General features: G+C 42.5%; 3 protein-coding genes across 7 annotated transcripts in view; 2 read left to right on the forward strand and 1 right to left on the reverse strand.

The window, feature by feature from the left end:
- The first annotated feature begins 786 nt into the window (after positions 1-786).
- Positions 787-13,350, forward strand: LOC119134629. Its single transcript, XM_037271464.1, has 4 exons — positions 787-985; positions 1,342-1,405; positions 2,484-5,706; positions 5,841-13,350. The coding sequence occupies exons 3-4, from the start codon at positions 2,633-2,635 to the stop codon at positions 12,637-12,639; spliced, it is 9,873 nt and encodes a 3,290-aa protein (XP_037127359.1). The 5' UTR covers positions 787-985; positions 1,342-1,405; positions 2,484-2,632; the 3' UTR covers positions 12,640-13,350.
- Positions 13,351-14,352: 1,002 nt separating this feature from the next.
- Positions 14,353-21,221, forward strand: vstm4a (V-set and transmembrane domain containing 4a). Its single transcript, XM_037271792.1, has 8 exons — positions 14,353-14,683; positions 16,004-16,456; positions 18,935-18,988; positions 19,079-19,186; positions 19,307-19,340; positions 19,420-19,568; positions 19,990-20,054; positions 20,638-21,221. Exons 1-8 carry the CDS (start codon positions 14,635-14,637, stop codon positions 20,788-20,790), a joined length of 1,065 nt encoding a protein of 354 aa, XP_037127687.1. The 5' UTR covers positions 14,353-14,634; the 3' UTR covers positions 20,791-21,221.
- A 1,328-nt stretch (positions 21,222-22,549) lies between these two features.
- Positions 22,550-25,299, reverse strand: part of wdfy4 (WDFY family member 4) — a 34,589-nt gene continuing 31,839 nt past the window's right edge. For all 5 annotated transcript variants that reach the window (XM_037271510.1, XM_037271511.1, XM_037271512.1 and 2 more), the window contains 5 exons: positions 24,427-24,606; positions 24,099-24,281; positions 23,487-23,583; positions 22,829-22,958; positions 22,550-22,750 (listed from right to left, as the gene is read on the reverse strand). In XM_037271510.1, the coding sequence (XP_037127405.1) occupies positions 22,687-22,750; positions 22,829-22,958; positions 23,487-23,583; positions 24,099-24,281; positions 24,427-24,606 (654 nt within the window). In that variant the 3' untranslated portion in view covers positions 22,550-22,686. The remainder of the gene's footprint in view (positions 22,751-22,828; positions 22,959-23,486; positions 23,584-24,098; positions 24,282-24,426; positions 24,607-25,299) is intronic.

Consider the following 25,299-nt stretch of genomic DNA (forward strand, 5'->3'; position numbering starts at 1 on the left):
CTGTTCGGTACCACCTTCCGTCATAAAAAAATATGGACAGTATGTTCAAGAAAACCAATTTAGCTCCTTATTAGAACACAGTAAATTGAGTAAGAAATACCCAAAATTTCAAATTAATTTGACCTACCAAGGTCATATTTTGAAAATCAATTATGGTGGTGTCTTAAGACTAAAAGCCCTAACAGTCACCATCCAAATACTTGAGGACTCCAGTCCATGTAGTAGTAAATGTGCAGAGTGCGGCCCGGGCAGCCCATGTGTGTGTGTCTATCACGCTGCCACGCACCCGCCAAGAATCCCAGGAAACAATCTGCTGCTGCAATCGCCTATTATAGCAGCAGGCTGTGGGAGGGCACAGACCCGCGGCCGCCCACCTTACTCCCTCATGGCCTTTTGGGCTCGAGGGGGGTGAGAGAAGCTGTAGTTGGGTAGATTAGCCCATGCTAAGGTCTACTGGAAAATGGACTGAGAATATCCCGGCTCTGTTGAGTTCTTTTGAGCAGCAGTTTGCCACTTGTTGACACTCAATGTAAGTGTGAAGCCATTTATGTTACGAAGTCACAAAATTAATCTTTTTAAATCCTATCTCTCCATTAATGTATCCACAGTAAATATTTCCCAGTGTGCCTAAAGCTCATTCCTGAGTGAGCTGTCCTCATTTAAAAATAGTTGCAAGGCTGTTTGTTTCATCTATGTGATACTCGACACCACAGGATCTCGTAGACCTGCACGCCAGCTCCGAGCCCCCTGATCTGTCCCCCCATGATGGAAACTCTCTCTGGGACGGCTCCTCTATTTCTGTTTGTGTCGTGGCTCGAGACTCGCTTCCTTACTTGAGGTCTCCAAGAGGACTTCATCGAGGACTTGGCTTAGGGGGTGAAGACAGTGCGGACAGAGAGGGGATAAGGTATTTTTTGGGAGGGGGGGTGGAGGGGGGAGTTTTGACTAACTGGAAGGCCCAAAATATGGAATATAAATCTGGAAGGTAAGATCACACTTGACATTTTTCTTTCAAAGTACCTTAATTGTGTCGATAAAGGATAGAAGGACAATTAAGAGATCTGAAAATCTTACATTATCTAAATTTTCGAATGCGAGTACTGTCAACAGATTGACTAGGATCTGACATAATTTACAAATACTAAAAAAAATATATATATATTATAGCTGGGAACAACATAGCTAACCCACAACTTGATTTTATTACCTTTTTTTTCAACAGCTACTGTAAACAACAGCTGCATTTAACTGTGCTTTCTTGTTGTGAATTAACAATATTGCGTGCCTATTTATTCTTTTTCACCTAAAATGATGCACATTTAAATTTTCTATGTGATGTAGGTGCACCATGGAAACAGAGCTGTAGAGCTTAGATGTGCTTTAAATACCTCTGGATGACTTCCAGGTAAGAAGATATTAATGAACCTGGTGATTCTTCCCAATTTGGCAGCTAAAATAAACACCCAAAGCATGCATATGATGCTAATGCTTCCTATCACATATGTGTAAATTTGAAAAGAGAACTCATAATTTGTGATTACTTTCCAAGAAAATCATGACAGCTCTGGCAGAGTTTGAATGTTATTTGACAATTTAAAATGACGTTTGATACAAATAGACAGCAGGTATAGAAGTGACGATAAACAATTCACTATGAACATTCTTGTGTTGAGTTAGTTGAGACAGATTATGTTGCTTAGCCAAAAATAATTCACTAATAGATTTCAATGTGGACTGCACATTCTGTTCACAACTGTTTTTAGCATGTCTTCCTCACTGTTCTGAAGTTGCAGTTTGAAAGCTGCTGATGCAAGACTAGTATTAATTGACAGCATTACATTAGTTAAGACTGTAAGAAAAATAATATGCTAATGTGTTATTGCAACCATTGAACCTCATAACTTTTTTCCATCAAAATATACCTCATATAAATCCTGTGTGTGTGTTTGCGTGGTTAGGGTCATTTAAGGGCAGACGGCTGGGCCAGACAATTGACTTTCCCAAAATAACTCACGTGAGCATGTCTTTTGTGCACATAGCAACGGTACAAATTTTCACAAACATGCTCGGCAAGGTCAGACTCATTGAGTGGAGGGATCTACAAGACTGCTTTAGGAATCCCATACTGTACAAAACAGGATTTGTAATCGAGTCAGAGCTATGCTTCATTGAGCCCCACAACACAAGGCACATTCCTGCTTGAACTGTTGATGCTATGATTTTTAAATGTTGTGTTTGGTTGATAGTCACTTAAGTGTGTGATTTATGACTTGGATCAGGTTGATCTGACATGTGCCTCATTGGCTCTGCCTGCCCATGAGTGTATCTTAACGGTGTCTTATTCTGAGGTTTACTTTAAGGGTCAGGATTAGCTTCAGTGTGGTTGTGTCTGTTCCTGGAAACATGTTCAGCTTTTAAATGTATTGACGTAGCCGAGATCTGAGAATAATGAAATGGTAATGCCACTTTCTTGTGTTTTCTAGGGAATTTGCTGCAAGGATTTATTCAGATGAAGGACAACTGAGATGCACAGCTCCTTAGCCGGGACCCTGAACTCAGGATGAAACATTTTATGAGTTGCTGAATGACCGTTTGAGTGAATGACTCAACTCACTATTGGCGAGCCTGCATCATGACATCAGTGGAGAAACGCCGCTCGAGCCGAAAGAATGGTGGACATCGAAAGCAAAGCGACGGAGGTTTCAGTGACACCTCAAGCGGTGGATCCTTTCTGGATGAGACCGACCGTGAAGTCCGTAGTCTCACCGATAAAGCCTTCAGGAGTCTCTGCATTGGAGAAGAGGCCGTTTATAATGACTCGGACTTGGGTCCCTCCTCACCTTGTGTCCAGAGAGACAGACAGCAGGCCTTCAGGCAGAGTGGGCCGGAGAATGAGAATGGCGACAGGGAGGAGCTTAAAAGAGCAGCTCATGAAAGCTTCAGCCTGATGGTACAGCAGTTGGAACATGATTTGATCTATGACGGAATGTATGGGGCAGAGATGAACAGAAATCCACAGTGGGATGTTTGTGGAGATAGAACACAAGGGAGGGTTTCTGCCACATTCCAACAGCCTTTAATGGAAATGACCCAGGAGGATAGATCTCTTGAAGAAGACCCACTTAGCTACTTTACCAACGGAGCCACAGATTTGAGTTTGCAGCATCGAAGAAGCCGTTCTAGAGTTTCTTCACTCATCAGAGCATTTAACTGTGAGGATGGAGCAGTAATGGAGGATCAACTCAGAGAATGGAATGATGAGGCACGCTGGAATAGACCAGATATGATGACCATGCCTTCAGCATATCAGCAACATTTTACCAATGGTCATTTCGCCATGGTTGGCCAATTCTCATCCCAGGACACCAACCTTTTCTCGACTGAAGCAGCTGCAATGTCTCACATGAACGCTGCCTCCTCTTTTATGGGATTGTCTCACAATAACCATAATATGATGACACAAGTGGACTGTAACACCAACTTCTTCATACACAGCGAATTCAGTCCCTTCAGAATATGGCGAGACCATAACAGGTTCCAACAAGATGAAGTCTCAAGGTATATGCACAGTTCAGAGTTCCCAAAGTGGGACCAGACACCCATGTACAAGGAGCTTTCACTGGAACCCCAAATGAATGGTTCTCCTATGTTTCGAAAGAGGGGTGGAAAACACCACAGGACTATGATGGCCTCTGCGGTTCCCAACCATCCTCAACAATCCATTTCAACATCCACAAGGTTACAGAAAGCATCTGCCTTGGAGAAGCGCTGTGAATCTGAGCAGGCGGTCCATTATCCTCACAGGATGAGGACACGGAGTCTAGGAACAAACAGACTTCCATCCCAACGGCCATTAACAGCATCGCCCACTGGAGAGATGTCTCATAATGTTCAGGAAACACTCAGCTCTGTTGAGGCCCTACATCAACAGATTAAAATAATGACGGAGCAAAATAACAATCCGAGGTTGACAACTAATAGACATGGACCTCTTCATAGTGATGACACTCTATTTGGGGTCACCATGGAGCGAAACGCTGCAAGCCAGAACACCAGTAGCCTCTCCAATGTTGGCCAGCTACCTTTGCCACTGGTTCCCATGTCCCAAGCAGAGCCACCAGATAGTAGACAGGATGTAGGTTCTCCTCACATTGTGGAACATCCACCAGTATGTGCCGAAAGTAGGGGAGCCACACCTGATGCAAGGATGTCAAACTATAAATCCAGAGCCAGCAGCCTCCTCTTCAATCTCAAAGACAACAGAAAGAGAGTGAAAAGTACATACAGTCCTACCAAATTTAAAGGCTGCGAAACAACTGAAAAAAGCAGAGAACCTCTTCTGTGGGAATCCAAAGACACTGTGATTGATATACCTGAGTGTCTACAAGCAGACATTCAGGAATCTAGCTGGACTGACGGAGCCTCACATCAATATATTCAACCCTATCACAGCCCCAGGCTTTTTTCTCCTGGATCAACTTCTCAGTCCAATACAGGGCAAGTTTCAGACTATAAGATGGCTCAGAGACAAGATGAAACAGTCCATCAGTCTGGGCACATACCTGAAAATTACACCAGAAATCATTTCAGTGAAGACCTGGCATTATTTTCTCCCTATAAGCAGGACATGGCGGACATTCGGGTGGGAGCGGAGGCATACACACACAAATCGTCTTTCAATACCACAGACATGAATTGGCAAATGGGTGAAAGCAGTCAAATATCTAGGGAAGGTGCCTATTTGAAAGAACGAGATGTGAGGCATTCTGCTGAGGTGGCTCAACAAAATCAGAACAAACACAATTATAACAATGTTTCAAAGGAAAGGAGGCGATCTCCAAATACCCCAAACCAATTGGCTCTGAAAGCAGTTGCAGCTCCATGGAAACAAGACACTTCACCTTTTAAAGAAAAACACCAACATGCTCAGGCAAACCAACAAGCTGTCCCTGTAAAGCATATCAGTCCACCAAGAAACGATCACAGAAGAGAAAGTCAGCAGGACACAAATAAGGAAGCTAAGAGAAAACCAGAGTGTAATATTCCTGTTAAAGATCCAGACTTTTGTGAAAAAGACACAAAAGAGGATTATTTACGACAGAACAATCATGGAAATGGACATAAAGAACCTGACAAAACTATGCAAAATCAAGAAACAAGTCAGAGAAAAGTATATCCACAAATATTAAAGGAAGAAAAGCCAAAAGCAGCTGAGCAACAGAACACATCAAACAGCCAAAACATCTCATTATCAGCCAGCGGGAGGACAGAAAGGGTCCACCAAGTAAAGGGTGGGCAATTGATGGAGGTCATGGCTGGGCAAAATACACCTAAAGGAATACAGTCAGAGCAAAGACAATCTAAAATTCAGCAGTGGGATCATTTGCATCCCAAAGACACGTCTGCTTTGTGGCAGACTGGTTCGGTTGAAGCAGAACCAGCGCAACCAGAAAAGACTATTGAAACAACAGGGGTTAAGGTCAAGTCAGGACAAGATGAAGCAAAAGAGCAAAGAAACAAGCAGATAAAAGGAAAACAAAAAGACAGAACCAATGAGAAACCAACAAGAGCTCCAACTCAAGTTGGAGATAGTAAAGGAGAAAGCAATTATGTAAACGCAAAAGCTGAAGAGATGAGAGGTGTGCAGAGTGAACGAGTCCAAGCAGAGCAAGCTGACTTGGAGGAACTTAAGGCAAACAGAGACCATTAGAGTCAGTTAGAGCTCAACCATCTCAAAAAGACAACATCATACTGGATGAGGTCGAGGAAAAAACAAATAGAATTGATCAAGAAGGAGAACAGAAAATGTTACAGGAAGTCAGAGAAAAAAATGTTCAAAGGGACGAAACCGTCCCAAAGCAAGTCAACAAGGAAGAAGCTCAACTACAGGCTAAAGCAGAAGACAAAATGGAAGCGCGCAGTGGAAAGGACAAGCAAAACGAAAAGAAAGCTGAGAGAGAATCAAAAGTCAATGCTCAACCTAAAGAAGAAATACATGAAGCCAAAGAGAAAAATTATTTTGCCAGAAAAGCAGAACTGGCTAAGATGGAGCTAACAAACATGGAGCTGGCAAAAGTAGTCCTCGTGAAACACCAACACAGAAAGCAAAGATCATCAAAGCCCACGGCAATCCTAACAATGCAGCATCACGTCAAGAGTGAGCCCAATAAAATTGACCGTGTAAAGGTTGAGTTAGCCAAAGCTAAAGCTGAGCTCGCAAAAATAAAGGAGAAAACGAAGGGAGAGCAAAGTCTGAGAGAGAAATATGGCTTTAGTGATTCACTTCCACCCAAAATGACACCAGGGTCAAACATTTCTTCAAAAGATGGCAACGTAACTCCATCAGCTGTGTCACTTGATGTTGCAGAAGTTAATACCAACAAATCAAATGGTGACAACACCACAGTCAGTCGTGAACCCAATAAGGACAAAGTCACCTCTAATAAAGGTAATGAGAATCTTTATACCTACAGCGAGTCATCCAAAGAATTTAAATTATCTCAGGAAGACTATTTACCTTCTTGTGTAGATAAAAGAGCAACTGGTGACGCAGTTTCGGATATTGGAAAGGAAGACAAAGTTAAAAAATTGGAATCATTTTATCCCGACTTCTATTCTTCTGCTTCAGAACATTCAGAGTCAGCTCGAAATCCTGAAAGGAAACACAAATCTGAGCGTCTGAAAGCAATGCCCCATAAAGAGAAAGCTCAGACAAAACAGGAGATTCTTACTTCCAAAGTAAAGGCTCATGCTGAGAAAGAGATTTCAGCTCTGATGGAAGGTTTTGCTTCACGGGAAGTCTTCACATCTAAAAACACCACCAAACCACTACCAGCTAGTCAGAATCTTCATTTGAAGCATAAACCTCCATCGCATGAAGTGCTCAGAGACCATGGAATCTCAACATCCAGTAATAATGCCACTAAACATCAGACGGAAGCATTAGGAATGGAGGACAAAGCTCTTCCCAGCTTTGAAGGAATCAGCAATCAAACTGTCAATCACCTGCAACAGCTACTTCCCACAGAGCCTATGAAGAGCAATGACCCCACTCCAGAAATTGCACCCACAGAGATGAAAATGACACCTGGCTATTCTGCGAGCACAGAGAAGCAAGCAGATCATCATGAAATCAGGTCACCAATACAAAATAAGGATCAGGAATCAAAGTACAGTAAAGAACAAACAGCAGTAGAACCTGATGAAAACTCAGAAAAACTAGAATCGGAATCACTCATTTTCAAACCAGATCCACCCGTCAACAACATGAAGTCACAGCAAGATGCAAGCGAAGAGGGCGCAGTTCAGAAAGACTTTGTCTTTGGACAGATTAAGAGCTCAGGGGCAGAGGACAATTTAAAGATGATGGGAATAATCGTGACTGAGAAATTGGACAATCAAGAAGGTAGTGGTGAGCCTGACACGTCCTTCCTCAATTCAAGTACAGAAACGAGTCAGAAGAGTGAATGTTTGATACATATCAACTCAGGACACGCAAAGGAAACTCTTCCCACAGAAAATAAAACTCAAAATGAAGTTGGTATGAATGTTCATCATGAAGAAACCATAAAGAAAAGCGGCACTGAAAATGTGACTAAGGAAATGGCCTCTCCCTTGCAGCAGTATTCCCACATCAATGCAGGACCCCAAAGCAAAATACAAGTCGAAGGACCCATGCCTGGAAAAGCTGTAACCCCCACACTCAGTTCTATAAATAAAGCAGCAGCCGAAACTCAACTCCAGGACGTAACGACATTAGAAATGGCAGGATGCACACTCGAAACCTTTGACACAGCAAAGAACTGCCGCAAAGATCAAGACGAAATTAAAACCAAAGAATTGACTTCACAATTAAAGCACGTCACAGACAAATTAATAAACACAGGACTCGACTCGAACCAGGATTCCAATAAGGCTGCTGCAGAAACTCAATCTCTCACACCGTCACTGGAAAAGGATAGCGCACCTGACATAAATCCATCTAAAATCAGCCACATAGAAAATGAAAGTGCACCTCTACTGGAAGAAAATAGAAATGACAATACCACTCCCCAATTAATTAAGACTGAAAGCATGAATGAATCTTCAAAACACAAAGAGTCAAACGTGGGAATTATGAATCAGCTTGAACATGTTCACATAGACAACATTGTCATCAGCGTCATACCAGCAGCAGTCAAGACTGACAATGTGGAGAAACATCAGAGTACAACTGGCTCTGATGTGGCTGCAGTTGAGGAACATCAACATCAAGCATCAGCGAGTGCGGGTGAAAACATGAGCACATCAATCCAAAATCAGGAAACTACTTCAAAAGACTGTGACGAGCCAAAGAAAGAGAAGTTGGAAGACAAACTGAGTGTACAAGATGTTTTAGCGAGTGTAAGAAAATTGGCTGACTCAATAAAAAACACAGACCGAAACTCTCGCATGAATACAAGAGAAGACATAGCACTTGCTCCACAAGCCACTGAGGGAGACTACTTCCAAGTTCAAGGAATACCTGGAATATCATTTAGAGATAATAGCACACACACAGATGTGTCAGATGTTTCAAAAGCATTGGAACATTCCGACCAAGCTCAGAATAAGTCAGCATCTTCCACAGTAAGTGTTGAAAACGAGAGCATGCGTAAACACACAAGGGTTGCAGCAGATAAGAACTCTTTGCCACATAGTGATTGTCCCACAGAGGTACAAAACTCTGAAAAGATGGCGACTGCCAAAACGGTGGATGTGAGAAAGCAACAGTCGGATTTGAGATCCAGTTTATCAGTAAGGGAAAGACATAACTCAAGAATTTCACAGCCAACAAGGGAAGAGCCAGAAGTGAAAGCAAAACCAAAGAACAGAGCGTCGACAATTCCGGAGATATCAGCCCTTGCAGACTATGCTAGATTAAAAGTCATTGTTCCAGAAGACAGCGAAAATAAAATTCAGGAATTCCCTCCTCACAAGAAAGAAGGATTCTTTCCACTGATACAATCTCGTCATAGCAGACGCCCAGTATTCACTGCTGAGCCACAAGAGACGAAAGACAAAAGTGAGCCAAAAAAGACAGAGATTAACACCAAAGTCAGCAAAGAGCCCAGACCGGTTGTGTTTCCCATAACTGAGAAAGAGCATCAGCGGACAGGTATGTTCAAACTGGGAGAGAAGGACAGACGAGAGAAAACCACTTCTGATGTCAAAGACCATGAAAGAGTTTTGGAAAATCAGCTACCACAGTTCACACAGAGAAAAACAACGAAAGATCAAGTTAAAAGTGAGGTCAACAGGGAAGAGGTCCAAAAGGTTGAGGGACAAATAGTTAGTCATCAAAGAAATAATCAAATGCAAGCTTCAAGCCACTCTTCCTCAATTAATAAAGCAAGAGAAGGTCATCAGTCACAACCACAGAAACTAATTGATACCCCAAATCCTAATGAAAAAATGTCAGACTTGACCTCAAGTGATAGTTTGGTGCTCAGGAATAAAGGCTCTTCCACAAAATCCAATGTGGAGACAAATTTTCAAGAGAGAGCTTCAAGAATTAGAAATGTTATAAATGAAGACACAACACGAGAAAGAAAATCAGAACAATCAAGAAAAGAAAAGCTTGACACTTATCAAGAAGAGACAAAAGACAAAAGACTGGCGCGAGCACAACTACAGCAACAAGAAGAAGCTTCCAAGAGAAGGGAAGCTGTAATTGCAGAAGATATAAAAAAAAAGATAGAGGAGAGGCGAGCTCTCATATCAGAAGAAAGAAAACGAGCACAAAGAGAAGCAGCATATTGGGAAAAACTCAAAGAAGCACAAAGGATGGAGGAGGGAAAAAAGGGAAAACAAACAGAAGGCAGGAGAACAAATCCAGGAAAGGATGAAAAAAGGAACATACAAGAAGGTGAAAACACACTAAGAGCCCAAGAGGAAAAGCAAGGAAACATCTCAGGTGGGCAGAGGAACAGACTGGAACAAACACAGGCAGAGAGAACTCCTCAAGATGAAGAGCAGATAAGAGCCGTGCTCATAGAGGAACAACGTCTAGCCAAGAGGATTGAGGAAAGGAGACTTGCGGAGCAGGCGAGGATCAAAAAGATTCAAGAGCGCCTGAGAGATGAGCAGAGGAGAGAAAAGCAAAAAAGAGCCGAACAGATGACAACTGACGAAAAGCCGAACACCAGTGCCAACATGAGAGAGGAGCAGTTGTCCAAAGTTGAGAGGGTGAGTGCACCTGAAGAGCAGATAAGAGATGATGATGTCATGGCTAAAATGGAAGAAGAATATTTAACAGCTCAAAGTGAGATATTCTCGACCGGTGAGGAGCAGAAACGTGCATCGCGGTTGATGGATGCTCTTCAGTACTACACCATCACCACTACAGATAAGAAACCCAAAGAAGGACAAACAGACACCCCGCTACCCCTCCAACAAAAACAACAGACCTCTGTGCCCGCAGAAGAATCTGGATCACACAGAAGGTTACCCAGGCCACATGCTCCACCATCTCCTGCTCCTTCTCTTCCACGCTCCAATACTTCCTCCCCAGCACTTGGAGGCAAACCCTTGATGTTCAGAGTGAAGGATAACACCAGAGGTTCTTCTTTCACTAAATCAGTTAAACCACGCTTTCATAAGAACTTTACAGAAGAGTCCAGAGCGAATTCACCAATAGAAGGAAGACCAGAGAGAAGAGAGGATGATCTTGAGGTACTGAGGCGTAACACCGGCACGCCCATCAACCCTGACGCAGTCAAAGGATTAAACCGACTTACTCCTATTAACGAATCTTCTGTCTCTCAGCCAGCATCTTCCTCACAAGATCACTCAGCCCCTCTTGCACATCACAGGCCCCTCTCCAGGAGAAGCATCGCTCTGGATGATGACGACTCTCGATCGGTTATCAGTAACATGTCTGAGGATGTACAGAGTTTTGCCACCAGTTCTGCTGACATAGCAGATTTGAGAGGACTATATGATTACGAAAGGCCGGTCTCAGCCTGCAGCTTTAGCAGTGATTTGTCCCGTTTGGGAAAACCTCCAAGTGTTCCCCCAAAGAGTGACAAAGCCTTGCGCAGGGCACAAAGACTGACAACTCGTAGGATAAAGAAAGAAGTGACGCAAAGCTCAGCAACCAACCCTGCAGAGAAAACACAACAGGAAGCCACCGATAGGCCTGCTTCTGCCTCCACCGAGGTACGGTCCTTAAACCGCCATGCCGTGGCTTCTCCGCATTTTGCTCCTCCTGTCTCCCTCACCCATGCGCCGACATCTGGGCCTGGCTTACCCTCCACACACACAGAGAACCTACGCTCACGCCGCGCTTTCCATGCCTCCCCTCATACCACGGCCCCCGTCTCCCTCCCTGTCACCTCCCCTCATGTCACTGCACCAGTTACGTCTCCTTCGCCTGCACCTGTATTTCACTCTGTCACCACTGCTCATCCCGCCACCCCCATCTCCCCACCCATTAATGCATCTGCAATTTCCTCCCCTCATTCCATTGCACCTGGACTCCATTCAGTTCCATTTCCTCATGCCGCCACCCCTGTGTCCCTGCATGCTGCCTCCACTCATGTAACCTCACCCACATCACATCATCTGGCCTCACCTCATTCCACTGCATCCCCTCACACCTCTGCCACGTCATCCCAGCCAGTAGCCGCTCTTCATACCACGGCTTCCGTGACTCATTCAGCTGCCTCTCATGTCCTGGCCCCTGTAAACAATCCATCCGCCACTCTTCATGTCACCGCTTCTCTCGCCAACCCATTCCCTTACATGCCTGCCTTTGTCTCCCATCCTGTTGCCAGCCCTCATGTCACTGCCCCCATGTCACTCCCAGTGTCCTCCCCTCATGCTTCTGCCCAGATTACCCACATTGCTGCTCCAAAGACAGTTCAACATGTTCCTTCTTCTCCCACTGTCCATTATGCTACCCACTCAGCTCCAGTGACACAGTACCATGTAGACTCAAGCTATCCCCAGTCCTTTCCCCTGACCCAGCGCAAGGTGTTGCAAGACCCTGGCTCTGGCCAATATTTTCTTGTAGATGCACCCGTCGAGGTGAAAATGAAGACTTTCTTTGATCCGGAGACGGGAAAGTACGTTCAACTCAATGTCCGTGAGTCTGGCCAGAACATCTTTCAACCTCATCTCCAGCCTGTGTTGACCCAGCCAATATTCCCTCAGGTGAATATACCCCAACTGCAGCTCAAGCCTGAGCTTCTCTCTCATAGTTCGCCGGCTGACATGCCTTTTAGACTTTATAAAGGCTTCCAAGCTTATCCACAAGTTTACAAACCCCAAGGTATTGCCTCTATGCTTTCCCACAGGCCATCCTCAGGCGTTTCAGTCCACGAGGAACCCTATTTAAAAAATAACTGCAACACAAATCAATCCAATGAAATTGGTCGCAAATCCGAAGGTCAACATTACATCCCTGAGCAAACGCCGTACATGGATACTGTTAATGACACAAACAAAATACAAAACACTGTTTACAGCATGCAAGGATCCTTCCCAGAGTGTGACGCAAACAACCACCTTGCAGGAAGCCTTTGTGAAAATGATAACTCAGCACACCCAAGGTGTCAGCCACGCGATATAATATCTATGAGTGAACTGGATGACTTTATGGAGATGACCGACTGGTGAGGTATTGGGGGGGTGAAAAAAATAATTGCTTTGGTGTTGTGGTGAGCGTCAGTGTAAACAATTCAATAAAGTAGTATTTTATTTATACAGTGATATTTTTCAGGTGAAAAAAAAAAACACCTTTTGATATTTTCAGTTTGTCTCTCTGAAATGCTGTTACATTGCTTATGCTTAGATTTATTGGGATAAAGCTTGTGCTAGAGTTCACCATTCCATTGTCCTTTATGAATGTGAGATGCTAAAGTAGCACTCTATGTAAACGTTGCCATAGCACAACTTTTGGTTTGTGATGCATGTCTTGTGATGCCACTGAAGATCCTACTGATGTAAAGAAGCACTATATGAAGCTGTTGTAAAGTGTCATACAAAAGTTGCTATTTAATTTTGAAAGTTGTGTTTTGCTGTGAAACAAAGCAGTGTGGGATGTACTAAAGATACACTCGACTCAACAGAATAACAATCAACCAAATGACTACCTTTCAGAAATCGCCTGATTGCTGCAGATTTCATTTTGTGACTTGAAAACACAATAAATGCAATAAGAAGATATTACTTGTTACCTGTTTTGACATTTGAAATGTTTCCTGGGTCTGAATGACTGAAATTAAACATCTTTTCCGCTGATTGCGTTCAACAATTATGAAGGGCTGTTTAGAGTGCATTGATAGGTCCTTGGAGAGTTAATAAACAAAAGAAATATTTTGCAGCGTACATGTGTTGTCATTTTATTTCTGCATGGAACTGAACCAAATGTTTGAATCCTTGCCTACGATACCAGTGGGATCTAATGACAGAACAAAAAAGTATTTTCTTTGATTTCCCTCGACTGAAAAATTCAGATACGAATGAACCAAATTCCTTGAGTGCTAGTTAATTGTTTTGAAATTTGTAGCACGGTATCTTAAAATAAAATCAAAATTGGTTAAAATGTATTCACGTGTGCAGATCATTACAGATGTGTTTTGCGAGTCAAACTTTGTTCGTTTGTTCAATAAGGGCCACCACTCCTGCCCCGCGAGGTCAAATTTGGACTCGGATTGATTAAAGGAACAGTCCCAGTATATTTTAAGTTAAATCAGATGGCGTTACTGATTCTGAACGTGCGGGATGAGCTAGATTGACATGGCCATTTAAAATACACAAATACTAGAATTAAAGTTGCATGTAAATGTAGGTCATTGCTCCTGACAATTTATTGAACCTGATGGTCCACAGCTGCCTCCAAGTGAAGGGGGTTCCCCAGCACTCAGGAAGCCTAAGCTACCCTTCCATGCATTCATGCATGTATTAGCAAGAATTCATAACAAACACTGACCACCCACTTCCCTCCAACGCATAATTCCATTTGGCTTCGGCTGTATTGGAAGCACCAGCAGAAGCGGCAGCCTCAGCAATTCAGGCCGCCCAATAAAGCAGCAGGCCTCATTCCGCTGGGAACGTCTCTCAACCACAGCCAGAGACAAGCCCATGCCACTCTTTCCAGCAACCAGACGGGGGAGAAGTCCCACCACGGCACAAATGCATCATTACCACACGCATGAAACAAAAACACAAGGGTCAACATATTTGACTGGCAGCATAACTAGACAAGTAATTACGGATGATGGAAATGCACATTCAGCACTCTTATGGTATACGCTTCTAAAAACGTTGCGATAGACACGTGGCTTTGCACCAAACCACCAGAGAGGACCAGAGCAACTGGCCTCGTAGGGTTTAAGGCCTTGGCCCAAGATGCTTGACAGGAACTCAGGAAATGTCATTTCCTACGTTTAGCAGGACAGCAAGAGAGCAGGGATGTGAGAGCGAGAGAGAGAGAGAGACTACTGGGAGAACGAGTGGGAGTTCCTAAGTGGGAACAGAGCAACTAGTGTTTCATATTACTGCAAAAAGAAGAGAAAGAGGGGAAGAGTTAATGTGGCCCAAGGCGGCGGTGGATCGCTTGTTTTAGCGTGCTGCAGTATAGTGGGTTTATGGATTCACTGAGAGAGGACAATGTACATCTCTGTAGTGCTGCTGGTCCTGACTAAAGCTCTGCTCACAGGTAGGTTTGTCTTGTTTATTACAAAAAACAGTGAGCTTGCATGCAGCGAGTGCAAAAAATGAATCTGTAAATGCGTGACATGAAACCTAAAATTATAGGTTACGTTACTTTAAGATATAAGTAGGGGGAAAAAATCACTGCAGTATGCTGAAGTTGAACGAGGTCATTTCACACTTCTGACTAGTGACATGAAAATAAAAACTTCCGTCAACTCAGTAATATATTGCGTATTAGGTTTGTAAGAATCTACTTTGTTGCCACTCTTGTCGCATTCAATTTGGGAGCATGCACAGAAATGCACAAAAACTTCCATCAACTCAGTCATGTATTGCGTATTAGGTTTGTAAGAACCTACTTTGTTGACACTTTTGTCGCATGCAATTTGGGAGAATGCACAGATACTCGGGGAGATTCCCAAACTAACCAAAGCAACACTGGGTGGCATCTGGTCCATGTTCTCTTGTTGTCTCTTCTTTTCTTTTCAAGTCTGTTTTGGGCTTACTATGTCGTATCCTACAAGCAGATTCCTTTTTTTATTTCTCTTTTGGCTCACACATCTTGTGTCCAGACTCCATGTCTCGAGCAGACGTGAGTTGCCTTAACTGGCTGCAGAACAAAACATCACTACCTGCCGGGAAGCAAAACAGCAGCACACGGGGAAAGCGTTTAGCAGAGGATGGGGCCGAATTTCCCTGGCTAAAAACATGACGACTTCAGATGGAGCGGTGTGAATCTGGGTGTGCATGTAAACAAAATGCTCCCATTATGTTGTACTGGGAGGAAATCAAACGCGCTGCATAAATGAAAAAAGAAGAAATGAGCTAACAAATGTAAACAAGGACATGAGATGAAAAGACATCACGGGGCGCTCTGTGTATCTTTGTTAGTACAACCGCATTGTGGAAATTGGCTTTATTTTAAATCCACAGCTTGTGCTCTTTAAATTATTAACAACTTCTATTATCCACCATCAAAAAAAAAAAACACAAACATGTAAATGTTTTTTCTTGTTTGTTTTTTTGGGAAGCTAGAACGGATTATTAACGTTTCCCTCCATTTTAATGGGTAACAAAGTTTTGAGTTCAGAGCATGGTCACTAGATTAATTAAATGCAAATTTCAAGAGACCACTGAATAAGTTTCTCTATTTCCCTACAGAATTATTCATTTTAAAATTTGTATTACATCACTGGTCAATTAAAACTTGAGAATTAGTAACTATTTTTCTAACACTAAAATGAACTCTTTTGCATCTTTCTAATTACAAATTCAAATGTGACCTCTCTCTTAGCTATTATTTGTTTCTATGTTTTGTCAACAGAAATATGTCATGCTCTGAACGTGACTGTGATCCCGGCGCCTGTGGTCTCGGCAACCGAGCGGGACAACCTGACACTGTCCTGCCTGGTATCTCAGAGAAAGAAGAATGGCAGCAATCTCGTCCTCCGGTGGTTCTTCTCCCCTCTGGGTGCTCCCACCCCTGCGCCTCCTTTACCTCCCCCATCTCCTTCCCCCGCTGCCCCCGAGCCCTCCCAGGTCCTCATAGTCAAAATGGGCATCAAGAAAATCAAGCTGTACGGAAACTACACTCGCCGCTTCCCCCAGCCCAAGTTTCGTCTTTATGAGCAATCGGAGGGAGAGGTATACCGCTTGAGGATTCTAAACGTGACTGGGACGGACCAGGGCTTCTACACGTGTCGGGTGCACGAGATAAGAAAGTACAGGAACATATGGAGAGCATCGGCCAATGGAAGCAGCACCACACAGTTGACAGGTAACTAAAACAATTGCCTTCTGCGTGAGAGAGCTTAAGCCTGAAAACACCAGCTGCAAATTCAGTCCTCCAAAGGCCGAATTTGAAGGCCACATGACGCAACTTGACCTCACGCACCAGCAGTGTATAACTTCACTCTGCCTTCAAATCTGGCTTTTGTTCCCCAAGTGAAGGTCGCTTTGAGTCACACTTTTGCAACTTTTGTTGTATTTTCTGGTAGTCTGCATGCCCTATGCTCCAATGCTGCTTCTCACAGCTCAGTTTTAGAGCCACACTTTTGATTGTCAAGGAGATATCGTCGTGTGTGGTGTGCTATTTTGAAAATTGGTTAAGATGAGGCTTTCTGTTCTTTGTGGCTTGGCAATAGAACACTGTATTGGATCAGAAATGATTTTGCTGTTTTCTGAGATCTAAAATAAACATGAGAGGCAGGATTTATGAGAATAGGTGTGTCTTCTCACATCGCCGTCTTGCCAAACCCCAAGATGACTCGATTGTGGCCTATCCCCCCCCAAAAAAAATTTAAATGAATGGACCAACCAGGACCTTGAGGTTAAGAAGAAAGAAAAGCTGTACGCTTGTAAAATGAACTGATTAGAGTTAAGTGTGTTGCCACAGCAGCAGTTAGCAAAATCAGACAAAAAAAGGAAATGGATGGATGGAATTCTTCAAACAACAAACAATGAAGGTGTCCTTGATATATCCATTCTGCCATTCAATCTACAAAAACTCTGAACACATAACATTTTATGTGACTCTCTGAGGACTGAAATGGGAAAAAAGTTCCCCAGCCCCAATGCAAATTTTTTTTACTAACAAATCTACTGAGTAGCAAGATGGTTGTTGATGTCATGTTCTCATAGTAATTAACGCGAGAAGCCGAACGTTCATCACATTGCAATAAAAGCTCACCCATCTTCCAAACAGTTTCTATCATCTCCGCCCCAATACGCACATTATATATAAATCAAACAATCTGGCGTGTCGGGTTCGATTAAAAGAACCGTCAGTTATCAGCATCTTTTTAATCATCAGTTGATTCTGGCAAGCAAGTGAAGTCAAACACAGAATCCTCATACAGAGCCAAGAGAAACTGGAACGGAGAAGAGGGGGAATTCTGCTGTCATTGAATGGAAAACTTATTGTCTGGAATACCAGGGCATCCCTAAGTACCACAGGCATGAAATCCATGGTACGGAAAGAAGCAAACATTGAAAAAGCAAATACAGTGCTATACTGTAGCTTGATCATTTGTGTTGAAGCCATGCCCCTCCCTCCCTCTATATGTGTGTGTGTGTGTGTGTGTGTGTCCCATTTCAGTGGTATTTCCATATAAAAACAATGAGCTCACACAGCCAAACCACATGCAACAATATCACTCTGTGAATGAGTGCGACCAAAGGTAGCTTGTTGCTGAGCTGGCCATGTTCACCATCTCCAAATAACATGACTTCAGCATTTTGAAAGCTCCTTTAGTTTCTCACCCAAATTCACAACCACAATAAAGCTCAATGATTGCACACTAAATTGTTGTGGTTCAATGCAGCCGCGGTGTTGTCCGTCTATATGACGCGACAGCTCGACAGTCTGTTACAGCTCTTTTGCATACTTTTAGGCACTTTTAAGAACATTTGCACAGCGGAGGCATCTGCCAACGCCCTGTCCTACATTCAGGCCAGTGCCCCACCGACCACGAAGCCACGCGACCGCAGGCATCTCTGACATGTACTCGCCACAGAAGCAAACAAGGGCTGACATTAAAAAGGCAAACAAATTCAAATGCTAAATCTGACTGAATCTTAAACTGGGGATCTCCTCTGTCTGATGGAAAAAGACTGTGATATGGAACGCTGGAACAGCTACGCCAGTGGGTGATGCCAAATTGTGTCAACATTTAATAATCATTCATATTTGCCTTTAAAAAGAGGGGCAAAGGCGTAATCACACGTATTTTTTTTTTGCAAAGCCAGATTTCTTTATATACATCAGCTCTCCAGGTGTACCTAATAAAATGGCCAGAAAGTGTAATTTGACTAAACGTATATATTTTCTTCCTCCTGTGACATTTATTAGCGCCATATTCACATGTGACAAGTCAATCACAGTTGATATATTTTACGAGTTTATGCGGCGTATGCATTTAAAAGACATATTAAAAAGTCATTAAGGGGTGCTTAGGTTAAGTCATTTATGTACGTAGCCTGCATTCATTCTCCTCAACCTTTTGCTAAATACCCCTGGCCTGTTCACGCCACATCATTCATTGACACATATGCACTGCAACGTCCTCATTCATTTATGGTGTGTGTGTGTGTACCACTCACCCACCATTTCAGCCTTTTGTGATATTTCTGGAAACCACAGAGGCTGTCTAGCCTCGAGTGGGTCAGTTTCTTCAGAAAACAGCAATTTACAAAGATGCTAAGTCTGGACTGTTTCTCCTTCTTAAATGTTTTTTTTTTCTTCTCCTCTCTCCAGTGCATTTTACACCAGAGGCTCGTAGAGGTGAAGGAATTTGGCGTCTGTTATCAGGTATTCCCCCGGCCCTTAGCACTAATGTTGTTTCCCCAACTTTAATGGCCGGTTTTTAATGTTATTGTTCCAATGCGTTTGTCTTACTAGACGTGAACATGTGTGCCGTGCTGATCTGCTCGCTGGGCTTGCTCTCCATCTTCCTTTTCACTCTCACCATCACCATCCAGCACTTATACAGGAGACACAGGCTGAAAGGTCACTTCATTTACCATCTGCAAAGCACATGAAACAATGCTGGATTAATAAAACCTTGAAGCACAATTCATTGCAGCATCTTGGACAACCTCAGACTTTTGTATTTTTGTTTCTCCACAGAAAGTTACCTTCTGGTCAAGTGTCCAGAGAGCAGGTACGATCAATGTGTCGTCATTAATACGAAACAAGACTTAACTTATTATTCTAAGTGTCGTCATCTCTGCTCCATGCAGCTCCGGAGAGACGGTAACCAGCTCCAGCAGTTCTTCTAGTTCCTCTCCAAGAGCACACAATAAATACAAGGTTCAGAAAAGTGATATAAAAGTGGCGTTAAAACCCCCAAAGGTGCCTGAGGAGCCACCACCACTCACACCACCTGCAGGTAAAAACATCAGGGTAGTTTGAGTTGTTTCACAAACATTGCAAGACAATGGGTCAACTCAGCAAAAATGTTTTTGCACCTTGAGTGTGAAATGATGTCTGCGTCATAGTTTCCAAATGCTTTAAAGAAAAGCAAGGGCAGGACTTGAGGCTCCAGCCCCCTGTGATGCTAAGAAACTGAATGAGAAGGTTAAAATAACAACACATGAAGGTATCATTAGAGAGGCAGTATAATTCAATTTGCAGCACCATGAAAACAACACGCACCAGAGAAAAACAGAGAAGGAAACTTTACACTTTTATTTGAGGAAAGTCCCACATCAAGAATTCAAGTTAGAAGCATCATCAGTGAAACAAATCAAAAGAGCTGCACATAAAAAGAAAAAGACAATTATTTACCTGTTTTTGTTTTGTTTTTGCAGTGCCTGTGGCTTCAAAAAGACCCCAGAAGCCCAAAAGGTCAAAGGTTCCAAGGAAGTCTGCCACTGTAAGTCTGTAACTTCAACATGTCCTCTTCTGATGTCAGTAATAGGACAAAATTAATTTAATCATTTTTAAAAGGCACTTATAAAATTATTGCAGCTGAAACGTGCAAGAGGGAATATGTCTCATGACCGCGTGATTGTCTGCAGGAGTTTATTGCTCTGACTTCATTCGGTTACGAGTGTGATAATTATATTTATCGCTATTGCTTCTCAAACACAATTATTTATTTAGGGTGCTTCACTGGTTTTATTTCTACAATTTAACTAGTAAGTTCAAACAGAAGAAAAGTAGAAGAAAAGTACTCCAAACACTTCTTTGTAATATTGACATCGTAAATTAATTTTTATACAAATTTTAAATGACATTTTTTATTACATTTATTAAATTAATTCTTGATTTGAATGAATTATTTTAAAAAGAAAAATCAATACATAGGACTGTTGCAAACACAAATGCTGAGCAGGCGGCATTAGCAGTGCAATCGGTATTTTCCCCCCAACCCTGATCTACTGTCACGAAATAAATATATTAATGTATGCGGTCTTTTCGTATTCCTGTCTAAATCCCCCCAATCCCGTTGGCAGCATCAAGCACATAAGGATGACAGCCTGACATACGCGGAACTAGAGTTGGTCCGACCAACCGTGGAACCCCCAGCTTCGACCAGTCCAGACCCCGACCCTTCCAGCCCAGACACGGTGTACGCTCAGATCCTCTTCCAGGAGAAGCAGCTGTAAACACAGCAGCTCAGTCTGAACCCATGGATGTCTCACTACCTCCCAGAGAGGAAGACATGATTGGGTTCCGGAGTGAGGATGTGTATTTATGAACATGCAATCTGACAATTAGCATTTGGTTTTTTGCGTGTCTATGAGCACCTGGTTCCAGTCCAACACAGACATTTTTGAGGGGCCTTATTTTATTGTTTGCTTTGTCGGCATCTCTGGTCTGTGATCCAGATGTTCCTAAGAATGCTCTGTTATTGCTGAGTGGGGGCTCAGGAGAGAAATCATTGTCAATGCTCCTTTTCCTCAACAACACTGCAACCCTCAGCTTTTTACATAATAGTTTACAGTGGAAAAACCCTTAAATAATAAATACCAATGTAAAATATACGCATATGCCAATGTAAAATATTTGTTTCATATAAAAACAGTTTCTAAAATGATCTGGTGATTTTCCTGTGTCATATTCATAATATAATCCATGAGCAAGACGTACAATAATTAATGTTAGTATTTTATGGCATTTATTTACGCAGTCAAGGTATTAAAATTTCACATAAAATTTTTATTCCAACGCTGCAGATAAAACCCATCTTGATTCAAAGAAGCTTAAAAAACAATTACTGAGATATGATTGTAAAGTTGTTTGGTTACCCCTTACTACTTACATGTACAAATTCTAAATATCCCTGTGAAAGAAGTGTGCTGTCAGAGCGGATGTGTATGTGAAAGAACCCTGAGATAATTATTGTTATGATTTGGGGCCAAGCACATAAACTAAATCGAATTGAACTGCGGATCACAGGGAGTCGATCCAGGCAAAATGGCCTCGGCAATTAGCCGCAAATAACACATTTTGGGGGGGTGCATGCATAACGCTCAAGCAGGCAAGAAAGGTGAAGGTCGTGAGGCATTTCCTGAAGGTCAAGTTGAAAAATAGAAGAGCAGAAAGATGCACACTCTGTGAGTGGGAGAGGCAATGATGATGAGGATGAGGATTCTCATCATCCCCCACAGTTTGCTCTCGTCGACCAGGATGAACCCGCTAATGACGACATTTATTCAAATTAGACTAATTGTAATCATGGTTAATAATTAGCTTTACAGTGCAGTATAATTGGGTTAGGCTACAAGATGGTTCTGCCTTGGCGCTATAATTTATTTGATTTAATTACTGTGAAGAAGCAGACGCTTGGACATCTCTATCATAAAACCAGCCATGTAGAAAGAATGGAGCGGCCGTTGTCTTTAGAGAAGGTCATTGGCGGCTCTCTGGGAAAATTACGACGACTATTTTCCACTCTATTAAGCTACTTCACTTAGCACAATTAGCTGCACACACAAAGGTTAAAGACAGAGACCTCCTCCTTTATGACGGAGGAGATCGCATGTGCAAGGAAAAAGTGCCACAAAGTAAGACTTAAACCAGTTTCCAACCAGGGGCCCATGTAAACTAAAAACTATCCGACAATCTTCAACATCTGATTGGTTGGTTAGAGCAAAACCTATTGCAGCCAACTTCAACCAGCAAAACACATCTTTAAGACTGACAGGCAGTGTGAAAGCACTGCGAAAAAATAATAATCACACTGGCCAAAATAACTAAAAGAGGATGAGAGAGACACAAAATTAATTAATAACACATTATTGGAAACGTATTTTGACCAGTAGAACTATTCACAATGTGGTAAAATGGTAACATACCACAAACATTTTGCAGAGCTAAACACTCGCAGCTGGCCTGCTGAGCTTTAAGAATTAGTGCAAATAGTCACCAATAGCTACAAATGTTTAATTCAATTTGCAAGTCAGTATTTACATATAAAGGTACAATACTAAATATTCACATCCGAGGTAAGGTTCACTACTTTTCAAGTCTTGAGGCAAAGATTGAAGCCACACATGAGCTTACTGGCAGGTCCAAGTGAAAACCCGACCCCAGGCGTCCCCTGCCAGCAGCGTCGCATGACTCCTACAAAAAAGACACTTTTGTAACCTACTCAACACAACATGATTAAGTCCACCGGTTTTCAGTGTGTTATGTAAATACCTGGACACGGCCAACGCTGTGATAGCCGGATTAGTTTTGCTTCGATGCTGCGACGCAGCCTGACTTCTGTTCAGTTCCCGACACAACACCAGACGTCTCTTCCAACGTTTCACCTGCTGCGAGTTGCTCGCTATGGAATGATGATAATCAGTATTAGGTATTGCAATTACTTCTCAGTGGTCAATAGGCTGCCAAAGTGTAAAAAAATCCCTTAAATGTGAATGTTAAATGTTACGTTAAGAGTAGTCTAGGTGTAATTTGCCCAGCGCAATGCTGGAGTGAGGTGAAGAGGGGCTGTAACCAACCAACGTATGCCAAATTGGATCTGGGTATTATTGCTTTCTAAATTATACGCGCACACGAACGTCAGCAGATTCACTCATCAGTGTTTACTGCCTGGATGTTTAATAACTTTATAACAACATCCTTCCTGCTAGCCCTAACACTAGCGAGGGATCTGAAAAAGCACACAGCTTGCTCGGAGAGGAGCGCTTCAAAATAATCATCTCACACTTAAGGATTTATCTAATTAGAGACGTGATTTCCGTGTGAAACTAAAGAGTAAAAATACTTTGGGTGCAGTTTTCCACTCGGCCACTCCCTTCATCTTGTCTGTTATAAATAGATCTATATCAGATTGTGAAGCGAGCGGCATTACCGGCGCTCTCTGCCAGCGCTGTTGGGTCTCGCCCTGGGGACACGAGCTCTTCTGGAGGGCCAGTTAATTGTGTTCTGGTGTACTCGCTCCTCCATATCTATGTGAAAGACACATAACGAGTAGCAAAATCAGACATAATTCAACATAATAGCAAACGCGCACACACGCGCAGCGGGGTACGCGCACTCTCCATAACTCAAGGTAATAATAAAGTAATAATACCAATTGTGCGCATGTGTTGGCATTGGCACCCGTTCCCTCGCGGGGGCCTAATTTAAGAGTTTGCAGTTTGATTGCAGCAAGGCAGCATTATGCTTATATTAAACACACACAACCCATATGCTGTTATTATTACCTTGATGGACACCAGGCCGCAACCTGAGACACTAACAGCAAAGTAATGACATGCGTTCAAACACTAAGCTGTATAAAGCAAAACAATAACTGCAATCTTGTACCTCACAAAAAGTGCAGTGACTCTCAATTGGAGGTGAGTGAAATTTGTGGCCATATTTTGTGCTTCTGTTTTATTTTATTTTAATATACTCATTTTGGGACATGCGCTATTGTGTTCATCTTAGTTCCTTAAAGTGCTCTGTAAGGTATACTTGCCCGTATGATGCCATCGGCACAGCCGGTGACCACGACATTCCTGGCGTCCCACTCATGTCGCTGTGTGAAGCTGACACAATGGATGTCAGCCCGAGGCCCACAGGAAGTGTCGGTGCAGGCCAAAAGTTGACCCTTCATCGTCCACAAGTAGAGCATAGGCCCAGCACATGACGCAATCTCACCCTTGGACAGAGCAGTGCAGCGTTAACGCCCTTCACAAAAACGGAGGAAATGCAACAAGCAGCCTCCCTTCCTTATTCGGTGAAAGGCGTGAAGACGTGATGGCGCTGAGCCAAACATAATATGACACGACTCAGGTCAGACTTACCGTGAGGTCATTTATAGCCACAGCACAGATGCTGCTTGTATGTCCCACCAGCTGTGTGATGTAGCTGAGCTCCTCCAGATCCCACAAGATGCAAGTGAGATCACCGGATCCGCTCACCACTAAGCTATGGACCTCAGACGCAGTCATGCATGTCACCACGTCAGTGTGGCCGTATAGCGGCTGTGGGTAAAAATGATATGCAGAGCAGGGCGATTAAAAAAAAAAATCTGACATATATTCATATCGTAATAAACGAAATGATCTCAAATCTGAACGAGATGAGTAATAGTCTGAATACAAATACACTACTGGAAAAGGATTTCAGAAGCAAATAAAAGAGGAAGGCCAAAAGGACGGATGTGTCTCAGATAGTGCTTTCTGAAATTTTTATTTTTCAATATGAAGCCAATTTAATTTTGTTTAATTTGGGTATGTATTTAGTCATACTCAGATTTCAAAATGTGTTTTCTTTGCTTCCTTTATTTTTCAATATGAAGCCAATTTAATTTTGTTTAATTTGGGTATGTATTTAGTCATACTCAGATTTCAAAATGTGTTTGCTTTGCTTCCTTTTTAACACCCTGTATATATCATCAATGTAATTAAGGCAAGTACCAGATATGTTTTAAATAGGGACAAAATAAACACCAATATTAATTTATATTTAATTTAATATAATTGTTTTGTTTCAATAGCAGGTGGGAGGCGACATCTATTTTTACAAAAAAATAGAATAACACTGACAATATTATTATAGTTAAGGTCAAGTAAAATATTATTATAGTTTAGGTCAAGTACATTTTAAAACAAAATGGGGATATTCAAAGAGTCAACAAGAATGTTACTGTATGTTTAAAAAAAAAAACATGCAGC

Source organism: Syngnathus acus, chromosome 15 (assembly GCF_901709675.1).
Source record: "Syngnathus acus chromosome 15, fSynAcu1.2, whole genome shotgun sequence".
NCBI classification, from domain to species: domain Eukaryota; kingdom Metazoa; phylum Chordata; class Actinopteri; order Syngnathiformes; family Syngnathidae; genus Syngnathus; species Syngnathus acus.

What these genes read in the sequence shown, in the direction of transcription:
- LOC119134629 (XM_037271464.1), top strand. Translation starts at nt 2,633, where the DNA reads ATGACATCAGTGGAGAAACGCCGCTCGAGCCGAAAGAATGGTGGACAT. An exon ending in CTTAAGGCAAACAGAGACCA is followed by an intron (nt 5,707 to 5,840) that starts TTAGAGTCAGTT and finishes AAATGTTCAAAG; the next exon opens with GGACGAAACCGTCCCAAAGC.
- vstm4a (XM_037271792.1), top strand. Translation starts at nt 14,635, where the DNA reads ATGTACATCTCTGTAGTGCTGCTGGTCCTGACTAAAGCTCTGCTCACA. An exon ending in GACTAAAGCTCTGCTCACAG is followed by an intron (nt 14,684 to 16,003) that starts GTAGGTTTGTCT and finishes TTTTGTCAACAG; the next exon opens with AAATATGTCATGCTCTGAAC. An exon ending in CAGGAGACACAGGCTGAAAG is followed by an intron (nt 19,187 to 19,306) that starts GTCACTTCATTT and finishes GTTTCTCCACAG; the next exon opens with AAAGTTACCTTCTGGTCAAG.